Source organism: Anopheles merus, chromosome 2R, assembly GCF_017562075.2.
Source record: "Anopheles merus strain MAF chromosome 2R, AmerM5.1, whole genome shotgun sequence".
Classification (NCBI taxonomy): domain Eukaryota; kingdom Metazoa; phylum Arthropoda; class Insecta; order Diptera; family Culicidae; genus Anopheles; species Anopheles merus.
The window spans coordinates 31392806-31404221 of NC_054082.1; the positions used below are offsets into that span (position 1 = coordinate 31392806).

At 46.8% G+C, this 11416-nt stretch overlaps 1 protein-coding gene across 1 annotated transcript; it reads left to right on the forward strand.

Moving 5' to 3' along the window:
• Positions 1-9495: 9495 nt before the first annotated feature.
• On the forward strand, positions 9496-10982 carry LOC121590646. The gene is made up of 2 exons (XM_041910484.1): positions 9496-9983; positions 10373-10982. Exons 1-2 carry the CDS (start codon positions 9496-9498, stop codon positions 10539-10541), a joined length of 657 nt encoding a protein of 218 aa, XP_041766418.1. The 3' UTR covers positions 10542-10982.
• Positions 10983-11416: the final 434 nt, after the last annotated feature.

Here is an 11416-nt window from a genome sequence, read left to right on the forward strand (position 1 = left end):
TTCGCCGATGGAATTGTTAAGAAATTCCGCTGAACTATGTATGTGGAACCCTCATCAAACGGGACACAATATTTCATCGTAGCTGAATTTTTTATCATAATTGATTTCTGCCATGGAAAGCTTTGGCTCCACTTTTCTTTTTCGTATGTTTTTTTTTGTGCGCATCTCTTTCCTTTCGCTTCCAACCGCTCAGCGTGGTTGGCGGTTTCCACTTCACACCGTAGCCGTGGACGGGTGTGTGCGGCCAGACGAACCCACTAGACTGTCGCTTGCCGTAATGTATTGCTTTTTTTTTCGTGTGTGTGTGTGTGTGTGTGTGTATGTGTCAGCTTCCGAAACCGTAACGAAGCGATTCCGGGTAAGCTGGTATGGTACGGGGGAACTCCCTTTGGGCGTTTGTGTGGAAAGTTTAAGAAATCCGAGAAGTCATCTATTGTGGTAAGTTTTCGTGCTATGTTACCTTTTCCGAACTATGCTGTGCTAGGTGGTTATAGTTATTTTTTGTTCAGATTTTTCCTCGAAATTTATACTTTCCTAACCATCTTGATAATTTTTCAAAACTGTTCAGCTTTTAGCTTTCATAAGTTTGATAAATGAACCTCGAAAGAAGGGAGTTTCATCGGCCTTTACCCTCGCTTCCAAAGCTCGTTCACGGAAAACGCTAAAAAATAATCTGAAATGAACCGACTCGGCACAACTTTTCCATCTCAATCTGTTCAATCAAAAGTGATTTAAACTCGATCTACATCACCCTAACCGTGCGGTAACTGTGGGCGTTGTGAATAGTTTTGAAGCAAGCTTCCAGGAGAGGGGAAGAGGAGGAGAGTGTCCCCTTTTTACAGGGCACCTGATTGGTGACACAATTCTCGTGGGGAGACGATCCCTTCGAACGGTACCGAAAAACTTGACCGAATGTATCGAACACGAATTGTGAGGCGCTTGCTGGAGCACACCATTACTAGCAAGCGTCCGCCTGTCACAACACGGCGTAAATCTTGACAAACAAAGGGACTAAGAGGAAGTTAAGCTACGGCAAGGGCACACGAAGTTGTTATAAATGATACAGATGGCTAATAAATTTAACGAAGCCAGATAAATCGCTCAAATCTAACCGCTCCGGGTCCGGGTCCACCGTCGATCGTTATGCTGCGCCGTAATCCGACCCACCTTCCGACCAAGCCTAAGGTTAGTGGAAAGGTGCGTTCTTCACATCACCGGCAGCAGCAGCAGCAGCAGTTATCCCTTTTTGTTCTTCCCATCTTAAACAACTCTCCAATGTGTGTGTGTTCGAAAACATTTTTCCAACAGCGTTTATTTTTCACTCGTTTTTCTCTCTCGTTCCCCTTCTTCTTTAAATCCAATCTGCCACACATCTCCACATCTCATCCCCACTGCGGGCGTAGGGGTGGCGCGTGAAGCATGCAGGTACTCAGTGCGGGTGACACTCGAGCCGGAAAATGTGCCACCCGAGAGCCGGTGGTGAATTGACTTGAACGGCAAATGGATGAATGGGTGGCAGTCGCAGGGACTTCGCAGCGTACCGCCACGGAGACCAACAAGCTGACGCACGTCCGTTCAATGGAGCGGGGGATGTGGACGAATGCTTACTGTCGGGGGGGGGGGGGGGGGGGGGGTAGTCGGGTAGTCGGGCACAAAATGGATTGAAGATAATAACGATCGCACTGAATCAAAAGCGTGCTTGAGATAAAAGCCCAACCACCGCTTTCCCGGGGCGGCGGTTTGCTATTGGGGAGGGTGAGCACGCGCGGAAGAAGGAAACGAGTGCCAAGCAGCGGAAAGCGAAGAATATACGTTAAATAAATCATACACTCATGTTCGACAAGAGATGGTCTAGCCTGTATTGGAAAACATTTCACTTGTCAGCGAGAAATTTTGTGCAGAGCCGAACCGAGGGCAAGTGCGTAGGGATAATTGACAGTCGGGATAACGTTGGCGGGCTTTACATGAGACGCGAGCGAGCTGTGACAGTGTGTATTTCCGTTTTATATTACAAATGCCTGTTGTAAATGAATGTTTCAAGCCATAAACATAAAACATAAATGCACATTAGTTTATTGAATTAATGGCAAACTTAACCTATTAGATGTTTTATGCCAATATTACAACCAATTTTAAAGCATGACTAGTAGCTTTGATGTCCTTTGATAGTGTATATTTCTGAGCATCAAAAGAGGTTTTCAACATTGAAGATTATCATACTTTGCTTGTTGTATTTTAGCCTCAAGATAAAAATATAAAGTAAAACAATTCTTGGATAAATCTTTATTTATGTGGTGGCGCCATACTTGAGGTTCACAATTGGCTGTTGTTCATGAGCAACAAGAACCACTGATAAATTCAGGCTATTTATTTATTTATTTATTTCTTGATAAAGTATCTGGCCTCCGTTGTCTACATATTCTTCTTCTTCTTTTGGCTGAACAACAACCGTTGTCGGTTAACGCCTGGCTGTACCACCTGTGGGGTTGGCTTTCAATGATTTTTGGGTTACTTCCCACAACAGGATAGTCAGTCCTACGTATGACGGAACGGTCTATTTGGGGCTTGAACCCATGACGGGCATGTTGTTAAGTCGCACGAGTAAACGACTGTACCATGCGACCGTGGTCTACATACATCACTTAAATACTAAGGGATCTATAACTAAACGTTCCTATGATCTAGTGCTACATGTTCTTTTAAGCGTTGCAAACATTTGGTAACATTAAAGGACAAGTCAATTACAATCGAGTAGTCATTAAAAGTTTTGAACATCAAAAGCAAAGGAGCTTTTGAGCACAGTTCAAGCAAGAACGATGGTCAATACATACAAATTATCTGTTTCTTCAATTTCTACTTGAGACGTACACATTGACTAGAGACAACACTTGCATCTAGGTGCATCCAGGTGACCAGTCAGTACTTTAAAAACAACATGCACATGCACTATATATAAATAATGTAAATAATCTATCTGTCACTTATGGTGACGACGCGATCGTTCGAGGATCGACAAGGAGCATCCGTACTTCAGCTAGCGGCCGCTAGAGGTCTCGGGCTGGACGATAAACGTTCGGACAGAACGAAATGGATCGACTGAGCGTTTGACGGATAGCCGGTGATCGCATGGACTGGGGAATAGGGCTTTCTTTTTGATCCCGGATCTGCGTGGAAGCGGACGAACTTTTAGTTTACTTTCTTTTGGTTACTAAAATTTTGTACCGTTAAAGACATAATAAATAAGCAATACGGCAAAGCCGTCCCTACTGAATAAAAAAAAAAAGACATAATAAAATAATGTTGAAATACTTATAAATGCCTTTTATTTGCCGTTTTTTGGTGAATTATTTATTTGCAGTCCGGGCGCTGTGCTAAGGCGCAACACTATCTTTCAATCATGGTGTCACATTGACGCACTACAAATTGTATTGGTCACGAAATAAAACGTCGTCATTTAAAACTACTTTGGTCAATCAAGAGAACTTAAGCGTTTTACCATACTCCGAACTAAAGCTCACAGATAATCCCTATCGGCGCATTGTAATGATACATCTCAAATAAAACATGATACCTTTGCTACTCGCAATGTCTCATTGAAACCACGAAAATCGTTTAAAATCTGCTCTATTTTTACCAACACCTACTTATCCTCCGCAACAACAAAAAAAACTCCAACCGACCGTCATGCACAAAGCAAATTAGCGCAAAAGCCCACCGGTAAGCAGCTTTGCTACCATATGCTTCCGGGATCCCTGCCCTGCCCAGACCACCCACCCGCGTTATCTCGTTTGTTCTTACGAGCTGGACCGTGCGGAGTTCTCCTCCCGTCCCCGTAAGCACAGCAAGCGCGATGAATTATTCATACCGCTCCTGACCGTGGTGAAATTGTCCACGCGGAGAAGTACCAAAACGCTCTCGCTTACGCGCGTCCCCGGGATTGGTTCACGCGGACAGCAGCAGCAGTACCAACCGATGCGGCGTGTAAGTAACCCCGGAGGCTCAAATGCATTCGAAATCCAATTAACGGGGCCGTTTTTCGTTGTAAATAATGCCGCACTGACGGGCCAAACCAATAAACATGCTACGAGCTCGCGTCTTTTTTTTTCTTCTTTTTTTTGCTCTTTGTCCACCGTGTCCACCCTCCTCCTTCGCTGGACAGCAGCAACAGCAGCAGCATCGTTACATTATTCATTGGTGAGCTTTTTGGCTGTGTATCTTTCTTCGGCTATTTTGAAATAAAAAGCAAAAGAAAGAAAAAAATCACGGGAATAAAATGGAAATAAAAGTCAACAACGATTGGTTGGGGGAAGACGTCTCCCGTCGCACCGCCCGTTGCCCTCTGCGTCCCATTGGGTTGCAATTGATTCCCGTCGATTAATTCGACCGATTCGCTTTTCCGGCTGGTAACTGTTCCGCTTCCGCTTTGCACATTCGAATTGGGTGGGTGAGCCGCGACACCATTCTAAAAAGCCGCCCTAAATGGAACAAATGCTGTGCAAATGGTATCTTTTTTTTTTGTTGCTATGGGGTTTGGTGGAATCGTGGGAAGGCATATCGATTTTCATTTGCACTCGATTGCCCATCTAGTGCCTGATTACAGCATTCCGCGGTCAGTCACTTTCTGTTGACAACGGTCGGTCGGTCGGTTGGTCGCTGTTTTTTTTTTTTTTTTGCTGAAGCGTTCTGCTGAATCCGCCCGGAACGAATTCCCGGAACTGGCCGGGCAAGGAGCGATCGGTTGGGTCATTTAATTAGGACGAAACGTTAGGGAATTGCCCTTTCGTTTGTCATTTTCTGCGAATTTGCTAGCACTCCCGCCGGTGGCTGACGCGGACCGGCAAGCAGAGGGTACGTTTTTTTTTCTTCTCCATCCTGTCCGCAGGTTTCGCACAATATATTTTCCAGGTGCTTCTGGCGCTTTTGCAAAACTGTCATCATTGCGTGCGCTTCGGCAGAGTTCGCAAGAAAAAAGGCCCCCACTTTTCGTTAGAAGGAAATGGAAGAGTAACGAAAATGAAATTATCACTTCAAAGTGAACATTTCCTCGACTCTTCCCTAGCTGCCTGAGGCTGCGGTCTGGAAGTGTGCCCCCGTCCCTGGGTACGGTACAATCGGTTGCAAAGGTACAGCAGTAGGCCGTGCCGCTAGGAAAGGGCTTTCCCGAAATCTTAGCAACGCATACAGCAGCAACGGATATACCGGGCGCCTCGGGATTGTTTGTGGTTTGAGCAAACGATTTAAAACTCATTCCACCGCCTGCGTGGCCAACGCAGTCGTTCTCCATTTCTCGCCCGATTGCTGCAAGCACTCGAACACTTCGCCCAGCCGGGCGCGTTTCACTTGATCGTCACCCTAGCGTGCTGCGTGCCGTACCGTGAGCCCGCTCGCAGACGTTTTATTGAAATTGTCTTCCACAAGGGCGAACGACAGAGTGCGCGGAGAATCGGTACAGCATTAGCATTGGCAATGTTCGGTCGCTTTGCTGCTTCGCTGGGGGTGCGGGTGTGATGACGCCCGGCAGCCATGTTCACGGCGAGCCACGAGCGGGTGGCTGAGGATCGTATCGAAGATGAGAACATTAAACGGAGCGATAAAAGATGTGATCCCTTTTGTTTCCTCGCTCACTCTGGCAGCTCTCTCCCTACGTGGCCCACACCACGGTTTCGTATATTGCCACATTCCGGCGCTCAATCGTAAAGAAAATGTAGCACAAGAATCTAATATGTCGGTACAATTGTCAAATGCCGGTACCGTTACCGGGAGCTATATTCTAGATAAACTTTGCCCCACGTAGAAAGTGGCGCACAGAGAAAAGCCTTTTTTTGCAGGATTTTGCTAAAAAAACATTGTATGGTTTTACGGTTGATTGGATGAATGCAGATGATATTATATCCTTTGCAAGATTGATAGGAAGGATAGTGGAGATACTTGAGTGGTTGAACAATCCTCTCTCTATGTTGTATCTTATGTATCAGAAAGATCCGCAGCATTCGTTCAGGACCGGTTAGAGGACCGTTTAAAGTCCAGTATCAGTTCCAGAATAGGCTTAGTTTCAATATCATTCTGAATCTGAACCGTCTGTCTGTCAGTCTGAACCGGTTCCGGAATCGAAATCGACCTGGGAATCGCAATTTGCTCCGAAAGCGGAATCAGGATTGACTCCAGAAATGGAATTAACTCCGGAATGAGAAATAGTTCGTGAATTGAAATAAGAAGTTTCCGAAGCAAAATCAGTCTGGAAATCTCCATGAGAATGGACCGTTTATAAGTATTTTTTTTGCGGCTATCAATACTTAGCATCATTCGACCCAAACGTCTTTTCCTATGGAGAAAACAAAACCTACTCCGCTTCGAAGTCAATTATGATTTTAGAGCCTATTCTGGAATCGATTCCGATTTCGGAGCCGATTACGGGGTCGATTCCGGAACCAATTCCGGAGCCTATTCATGAACCAATTCCGGAGTCGATTCCGGGATTGATTCCGGAAACTGGTTCCGGACCTGCTATCCGGAATCGATTCCAGAAAACTTTGGAGCTGGCAGGAATCGCTTCTGACGAAATCTTCATGTATCCCATCACTAATGACTAGTACGGGTTGAAGATCAATGGCAGTATTTATGGGCACAGTATTTTGATTTTAGTCCGATATTTGTGTGGGATCAATGCCAAGAACAGCGGAAGTTGTGAGGCCTATTCCAGCCTGGATGGGTTCTGGAAAATGGCTACAATTAGTTTCGCTTGATGTGTCCGATGGACTTAGGAGATGTCTGACGATTAAGTTGTCTTTAAAAAAGATAAGGAATTTATTTAAAAAAATGTATTAAAGATCCCTTTAACCGGATCAATTATTTTAGTCAGTTTTTATTCTCCTAGAAATAACTATTTTGCTTCAGTGTTATAGTAATAAAAGTTTTAATTTAATTTAATTTAATTTAATTGTAATTTGATTGAACATTTGACAATGAGTATTAAATGCATAGCTAAAGTAAGTCAATACCGCACAAAAATGAAGCCCCCGCCGAAGACACCCATCGAACTGATGTACAATGTATACATCCCCCTTCCTGTCTTACGATTAACCGTTCTGCATGCTCTGATTCATTTTAATAATATCAAACTACTTCCAGGGGAGAGGACGGTAATGTTCTTTGCACATCTACGATAACTGGATTACTGACGCGATCATGTCGCCGTTTCCGGGTAACTTGCCACACACACACACATTCACCTTGCCTTGTATTATTCTTTCCTGTGTCGCGTTTGCGGCAAACATTTCCTTCCCCTCAGTGTGCTCTTCAGCCGAAACGCGCTACTCGTGCGTCCTTACTGAAAGAACGATGTTGCCCGGATATATTTGACTCATATTCCAGCCGATTCCTTGCATCCCTTTCCTGCAACATGCTCCTCGCCTCCTCCATTCACCAAATAGTTGCTCGAATCCCTGCTCCCTCCTCTTGATAGCACTATCATCTTCGCCGTCGTCATCGTGGGTCGTGAGGAAAAACACACCTCCCCCAACCGCCAAGTAAAGGAAACTCGCGTTTCCTTCTTCTGTCCCATGCGAGCCGACGGCGAGCGAAAGTGGGAGGGAAAAACACGGATTTTATGTAGCCATTTCGTACCACTTCTAGCGCTGCTTATTGTTGTTTGTTATTTGTCCTCAAATATGCTGTAATACGGTTTGGGAATGTTTGCAGTTTAGTGAACGTGTGCATATTTCTGCTCCTTACTGTTGGAGATGGTGCTGCTGCTGCTGCTGTTGTGGCGTCTTCCTACCGTGCGTAAGCAATGTACACGCCCTGTCGCCAGCCACAGTTTGTCGCTTGAAACACGGGCGTAACACAGCTAGCCGTCCTGCCCGAAGCGCTTGGCAACTATACTCTCGAGCTCCGGCTAGAAGCGGCACTTTCACTTGTTTACACCATCGCACCGCGGCCCCAGACCAGGCATCATCAGTTGGTACCGTGATGTATGGCGGTTTGGCCGTACACCAAGGCCACACGTTTAATAGATACTTTATGCCTGATTTATGCTTCCGCCCGGGCGGAGCTGTTCACTTAGAAAAGCAGCTTAACGGCGGCACTACGGAAGGGACGAAAGTCGTTCGTCGTTCGCGTCCATTTTGTTGAGATCGGGCGGCCCCCGACCATGCCCTGGGGGCGGCGGCGAACAGGATGCCCCCTGTCAAGTGCTGGTGAAAACAAGAGAAATAGATACTATCAATCATCGATCGGCAAGGCAAGGGGTTTGCTCAACAAAAACGCCCTCGCATAGCACAAGCATCAAACAAACAAAAAATCCACCAAAGTGTCATCGAAACCTCGAAAGAGCTATCTTTAGAGGGACAGCGTTGTGAGTGCCCTGGGGGCAGTGGCCTCGAGATTGAAAGTGATATTTGGTATCTTTGGCTCACACAAGGGCACGGCTAATCAAGGGTTAAATCCTGTGTGTATGTGGTAAAACTGGATGCAGAAGTGAAAATAGATTATGTAGGGCGGAAGGGTATTTTCGTCGAAACCAATACAATTATATTAAGATTTGGGATTTTTTGTTTTCACAATTTGTAGGTTTACACTTGGGAAAAGTATGATGAAGGATTTAATAATGCTTCTATAATGCTAATAAGAATCCAAAATTACGTTTATAATCCATTTTTGAGTGAGAAACTATGTGTAATTTCCAAAAGATAAAATTTCCTGTTTTTTGACATACAGCCCTTTACCGAGTTACCGCCACTTGGAAAACGTATTCGAGCTCAACACTTTAATGAGCGAACTCAATTAAATCGACCGCCTTTTCATCGTTAACTCGCTTTTGAAAACATCGAAGCATCGATTCTTGGAAGTGCCTTCGTGGCAACCACCAACACGCACCACCACGCTCCACCGCCATCATTCTGCTGCCCGGCCAACATTTGACTTGACTTGGCGCGGGTTTTTGGGTTCGTCGCACCGTCACAACCGGCACGGCTATCACTCGCTCGCTCGCTCGCTCGCTCGCTTGACGAGTTATTTATTTACCCAATTTTGCTCCACTTACGTGCGCACAAAAACCGTATTTACATTACATCGTTCGACTAATGGCTGTCGCCGTTGTTGCCGATGTTTAGCGAAGGCTTCCCCTTCCTCTATGCTCCGCGTATCGTGCCCGTTTCCATTCTACCGCACGAACGAGAGCGACACCATTTGACTCTGATTTGGGCTTGATTAGAAGAGCGAAGAAGAAGCGTTGGTCGGTGGGATGAGAAAAAAAATCCAAGCAATACAGCAAGTTTTAACGTCGCTTCAAACCACCTCGAGCCGATCTTCGAATGGTACCGTCTATTGACACAACTAATTGGCAGCCATCTCCAAAAGAAAATGTGCTTCGAGCGCAGAGCGTATCTTACACCGTGCTGGACTTGCAGCGACTGTACCAAACGCCAGTCCGTGCGGCCCAGTTGTCATACTTCCGTCCTCAAACGAACTGCGGCCTGCTAGCACCGTTTCCATAGGATGCAGCTGTCCGCCAAGGTCCTTTCCGGCACCGTGCTACTATGTTGCATTGGTTGCAACGTGCTGCTTGCTGCTGCTACCGACTCCAACGACGATGAAATCACGGCCCGGCTGGAACGTGCCAAACGGTGGCTCAACTATCCCATCAACGGTGGGCTCGCCAAAGTGGTGCTCGGGTTGGTCATACCCATCCGGTTCCATCATCCGCTGCCACGCGTCATCGTCAATACGTACAATTTGCAGGCCAACTACCGCATACCGGCCACCATCATCTATCCGCATCCGGAGTCGGTGTTTCAAAACCGGGCACTCGAACGGCCGGCCGGCGAGGATCAGAGCCGGCGGCAGCTGTACGCCCTGCTCGAGCAGGGCCTGTCCCGGGCGGGGCGGAATGGGCGGGCGTGCCTGCTGCGGGCCGTCTGTGAGGTCGCCGAAATGCCGCTCAAACACAACGGATTGATTGGCGAAATAATCGATGTGATTTTCACGTAAGTAGCAACGTTCCGGTGCTCGTGTCGACGGCAAGCTTGTGGCTGTGGCGTGTGGCCTGAAAAGTGTTTTCCCCCTGCAAGCAATAATTGCCGGTTGATTGACAAAATAAGAAATCAATGTTGGCAGAGCGCGGGCCTTCGCCCAAATTGAGGCTATTTTGGTGCAATTGTTCACACGCTTGTCATCAATCGTCATACACACACACACACACACACACCTCGTCACAGCGCGCTGCTTGACACAAGAGGATGTTCGATTGAATGCATCATTATTAAAAAAAAAGTTCTTAAAAAATCCCCAAAACATCCCCAATTTTCGAAACCGAGATTGTAGCACACATTTTCACCCATTTTTTCCCCCTTCTTTCCTTTCCTTCACTCCACAGACCTTCAGCTTCGGACCGGCTCGAACCGGACTATCTGCTGGCCCGCTCGTACGGCCAGCAAGGACGTGACTGCACCGCACAATACACCGACTGTCCGGCTGGCCACGGTCTGTTCGACGGCATTTCCTTTCTAGCGACACAACAACCGGCCCAATTCGCTGGGGAATAGTAGTAACACAACACCATCCGAACACCTTTACTCCAACCCCCTCTCCCCCCGCACTGTGCCGTATGTTTTGGTCGCTGAGCACACAGCACAATAAATTATAGCTAGCATTTGTCGCCGCCTGCTTAGGTGGTTTTGTGTGGAGCTCGCTAATGTGTTGCTGCGACCGACGCGAACAAAAAGCTAACGAGCCCGTGTCCCGTACGCTGGTGTTGTTTGGGGTGAACCAGCGAACTTACGCCCCACTGTATGCGTTGTTGTTGTGAACCCCCTTACTGGAGGTGAAAAATTAAGGGGCGCAACTGGTCCAAAACTTTCAACAAAACTTCAACCAAAACTAAACAATCTGCTAAAGCCTACCGTTAAAAGTGGACCGTTAAAAGGCACAACGAAATACACGGTAGTGGAGGACGGCGGGACAAAGCGGGACAAGCATACAATCCCGGAAGAAGATTTTATTAATGGAAAGTGTAATAAATTATGTTAGAATTATAAAACTCTTCTATGATTCACTCGCAACCCGCACTGTTCCTGTGGCTTTTCCACTGCACTGACGTAGGGTGGTGGCGGTGTTGTGCGCGAGTTCTCACAATTTTGTGCTGGAATTCAACTTCCAAAAATCTCCTCCCCCACCCCACTGCACTTTCAACGCCCACACAAACACACACCATTTTTTTCGTATGGCGAAACAATTCCACCCTTGTGCCGAGGGCTGTTGACAGTGTGTGTGTCGCTGAGCGGTGTCCAGCTACCAGGACAATGCACCCGAGGTGGACCCTAAAGGTGGGAAATTGTTCTAGCGTTTGCTTGTGACGCTCATTCTAGCCAGTTGGTGGGCTGTCAACAACCTCCTCTCTATGCTCCTCCGCTGCATAACA

Coding starts and splice junctions, on each gene's coding strand:
- LOC121590646 (XM_041910484.1), top strand. CDS start 9,496: ATGCAGCTGTCCGCCAAGGTCCTTTCCGGCACCGTGCTACTATGTTGC. Junction 9,984..10,372: donor ATAATCGATGTGATTTTCAC/GTAAGTAGCAAC, acceptor TTCACTCCACAG/ACCTTCAGCTTCGGACCGGC.